Source organism: Hibiscus syriacus, unplaced genomic scaffold (assembly GCF_006381635.1).
Source record: "Hibiscus syriacus cultivar Baekdansim isolate YM2019G1 unplaced genomic scaffold, ASM638163v2 tig00110956_pilon, whole genome shotgun sequence".
In the NCBI taxonomy this organism is placed as follows: Eukaryota; Viridiplantae; Streptophyta; class Magnoliopsida; order Malvales; family Malvaceae; genus Hibiscus; species Hibiscus syriacus.
The window spans coordinates 638,493-642,292 of record NW_024062932.1 but is presented as its reverse complement, the minus strand read 5'-3'; the positions used below and the strand labels follow the sequence as shown (position 1 = coordinate 642,292).

Here is a 3,800-nt window from a genome sequence, read left to right as displayed (position 1 = left end):
TAAAGCTTTAATAAGGAGCACTAGTGGGAGAAAAGTGAATTTCAAATCACCTGAACTGAAAGTTTGTGGTTTTTATTTGTTCAATTCCAAAATGTTTAAAATGAGGAAAAAAACAACTTTCATCTTACCCTTCCAACGTTGAATGGGATCCCTTCTACCCTCTCTGGACTTCAGCCTGCAAAAATGTCAGAAACTAACAGGTCGGCCACTACCACACAAAACATAATATGCAAACATATTGATATCTCCTATTTGAAGTTGCAATTATATAGTACGAGAGATTCCTTCATCATCCTAGTCCCAGGGTGAACTGCAGGCTTGTGATAGGTGAAAATCATGTGTCAACAAAATTCATAATTACACATGTTCATAATAAATATAACAAATCACAGTGGTGAAAATGGTTATGGAGCTTTACAATTCAAGCAGCCAGCCAAAACTAATATATCTATGCACCATAAATATTTCATACAACTTTGGAAAACTACCTGAAATGTTGATCATGATCAGCTTGCACTCTGGAGTCCAACTAACTTTCAGGATGACCATGTTGACTGTTACCTAGCTCAGACCCGTGATCAATGTCAGCATTAAACTCCATATTTTGTCCATCGTCACAATCTGTCTCCATCTTTTTACCACCATCAATGCACAGAGGTTCGGCAATAAGATCAGAGCCCAATTCTAAGCCTGACTGATCCCCGGTTGTATGGAAAGCCACGGTTACAGCTCCTTCATCAGTTTGTTCCATGGTATCTTTTTTCTGCCTCTTCCATTTCTTCGTAGATGAAGTACCATCATCCTCGAAATCTTCTTCTTCTCTTTCTCTATGTAAATAAACCCACAATTTCCTCTCTCCATCGAATTGTACACAAGGATCACGTTCATAATGCAAACGGTCTAAGGCCCCACTAACAACCTGATTAACTTGTGCATCAGAGACATCTTCAACAATGTATTGAGAGTCTCTTATCAAAGTACAAACATCCGCACGAGTGCCGATACTTCCAGGCAATCTGGCAGCCGCATCTCTCACAATACAAAGAATCGTAACATGTGGTGGACGGTCACGTTTCAGCATAAAGTGATCTCGAGCCTTTGAAGTTGGCTTACCTCCACACCTTCGCAAGGGAGCAACGATTGATTTTTTGCCATCAACAGCTGTGTAAGAGAAGGCTCTGTCAGGAATAGAATACCTAAGAAGCTCCTCCCTTCGGAAATAAGCTCTCACTTCTTCAGAACTCGGGCTAATGGTGCTAAGGCTCTTCTGAGCTTTTAGATCTCTAAACCTTTCTTTATCATCTAAATTGTCTTGCATCAATTCAAGTGGTGGTGCAGGAAGACTCCCTATTTGTCGGAGAGTCTCCTGACCATTTTTTAGCCAATTTGCAAATGAATCAACCAACTTGACAAGCATTTTGTGGGGAAGACCCCAGGCTTCAGGTGATGTCACCTCCTCAATAGTCTCATGATCATTTGAGCTATGCACAACAGGACCAACCCAAGACCAACTTTTTGTGGACTTTTCATAGGCAACAAGTGCCTTCCAACCTTTTACTCCCAAAGGTGCTGTTTTTGATGAGAAAATTTTCAGAACGCCCCGAACTAAATCTTGAAGCGGTTCTTGCGTCTCAAGGATACATGGATCTCCAGGATTCACTGTCACACGACTAACAATCTCATGAACTGTTAGAGAAGGCACACTTGCTTGCACCGGATGGTCCAAATTATTGCTAACTGCATTTTCACGAGAAAGAATCCCATTCACACCACCTTCCTGCTGTCCATTCTGCTCCTCTCTAGGTTTGCTAACCTCCAAGGAAACTTCTGGAAGTGGACTAATCATTGCCAAGCGAACTGCAGAAAGAAGATGCACAATTGAGAACGAGAAACTGGTATGAACTGTGGGGGTAATCAACGTAAATGGCTTTTTTTGTGGCTTGGCTTCCTTCTCCACATCTAAGGCTCCTACTCCTGCACCATGAGCTTCAGAAGTTTCGATATCAAGAGTACCAGTATACACCTCTAGTTTCCGTTTTCCCTTCTTTAAGAAAAGGGAATCATCAGTTTGCTGCTGAAGTTTAGACTGCAGGTTACCATCTGCACCCCTTCCATCAACATGTGCCACATACTCCTTCCCCGTCCTCTTCTTTCCTTTCTTACCAGTTCTACCGAAGATTTTTTCATCTTTTAATGGTCCTGTCACAGGTGAAGCATCCTCATCAACAAGATAATCATGCAGATGCTTTGACTGAGACATAGACTGATCATAGGCAAGTTCACCTTTCTGCCTTTTCTCAGTAGGGTAGACTCTTGACAAGGACATCTTTAATCTGTCATCTTTGCCCAAGTCGTAAACCTGTTTCCTATCAACCTCGTCCAAAACATTAGAGGAAGAGTAATGTAAGGGACTGTTTTCATGCATCTTGCCCTTCTGCTTTCCTTTCAAATTATAGCTTTCAACTGGAACATGCACATTTTCCCGGGAGCTCTTCTTGGAGAAGCGAGTGATTCCATCAACAGTCCATCCATCCTCTATAGAATTTTTCACCAAGGATCTTGTCTTTTTAGAATCTAGCCCAGACTTCAATGAAGACAACCGAAAATCTTTTATGATGCCACTGGGGTAAGCCAATTTGCTTCCCGTTAGAGGATTGCTATCCTCATCCTCGTCAAATTGTTCAGATGAGTCGGATTCTGTTTCTTCATTTCGAAAAAATGCTCTACTACCTTTTGGAAGATCCATAAACGTTCCTCCATCTTGTACATAGTTCCCTCTAATCTTTTCCCGTGATGGTTTCCTTCTACTGTCAGACTGCAAGAATCGGTCATTCATCATTGGTGAAGAACTTTATGAGATCTAAAACCGATATCAGGAGACTCTCGCCCTGTTTTCCATTTCTTGCTCCTAATATTCTGATCACCAGATCTGGGTAAAGAATCCATAGAGAAGTCTTCTCCTCGGTTTTTATTCTGACAAAACATTTCAATGCCTTGAGATAAGTCGACTCGACTCCCTTTCAATGGAAATGGTGGATTCCAGCCTTTCAAAGATTTTTTCTGTTTCCCGACTGCAAATTGCAGATGGTTTTCTGAATACTTGGCCTTCTTGGCAAAATCACCGGTTGTTCTCGTGTTAGGCGGGTTTGAACTATACACTTTTTCCTCCAACAATTGACTCATATTCCTGTTCCTGTTCCTACCATAGGCCTGAAACTCCTGCTTTGAAGAAAAAGGCAAAGCCAAGGAACTATCACTAGCTAATTCTTCAGCTCTTAAACGGTCATATTTTTTCCCTGCTCTCAATGAACCGGATTTTCCCATGATGCCGTCACGCACAGCATTTCGGTCTCGTTGAATACCTGTTCCGAACATCGGGTCTTCAGCTTCATCATCCAACCTCATCCAATCCCTTCGCCTGTATACTGCGCCCGACTTATATTTCTGTCGAGGAAGAGTTCCCAGAAAATCATATGGCTCAGAATTCATATCCAAATCAGGGTAAACGCTGCTCCCGAACTCTTTTGCAGTAGGAAATTTTGACCCACCTGTTCTGAGTTTACCTTTTGGATTCAGCTTCCCATATTTTGCAGGTTCCAAAGCCATCAGCTGTCCTTGGGAAATGAATTCTAAATTCGGTTCAACCTCATAGTCAAAGTACCGAGCCATTTGCTGCGAAGCCTTCCGATCCTTAACCGTTTTGCTCCACAATCCATCACCCAAATCCTCTCTTTTGGAGGATTCAGAATCACCGTCTTCCAATTTCTCATGCATCAAACTCTTTTGACTTCTCATAATAT

At 41.9% G+C, this 3,800-nt stretch overlaps 1 protein-coding gene across 1 annotated transcript; it reads right to left on the bottom strand.

Moving 5' to 3' along the window:
- Positions 1 to 3,799, bottom strand: LOC120148266. Its single transcript, XM_039161431.1, has 2 exons — positions 489 to 3,799; positions 1 to 175 (listed from the first exon to the last, which is right to left on the bottom strand). Exon 1 carries the CDS (start codon positions 2,837 to 2,839, stop codon positions 530 to 532), a length of 2,310 nt encoding a protein of 769 aa, XP_039017362.1. The 5' UTR covers positions 2,840 to 3,799; the 3' UTR covers positions 1 to 175; positions 489 to 529.
- Between the last annotated feature and the right edge of the window lies 1 nt (position 3,800).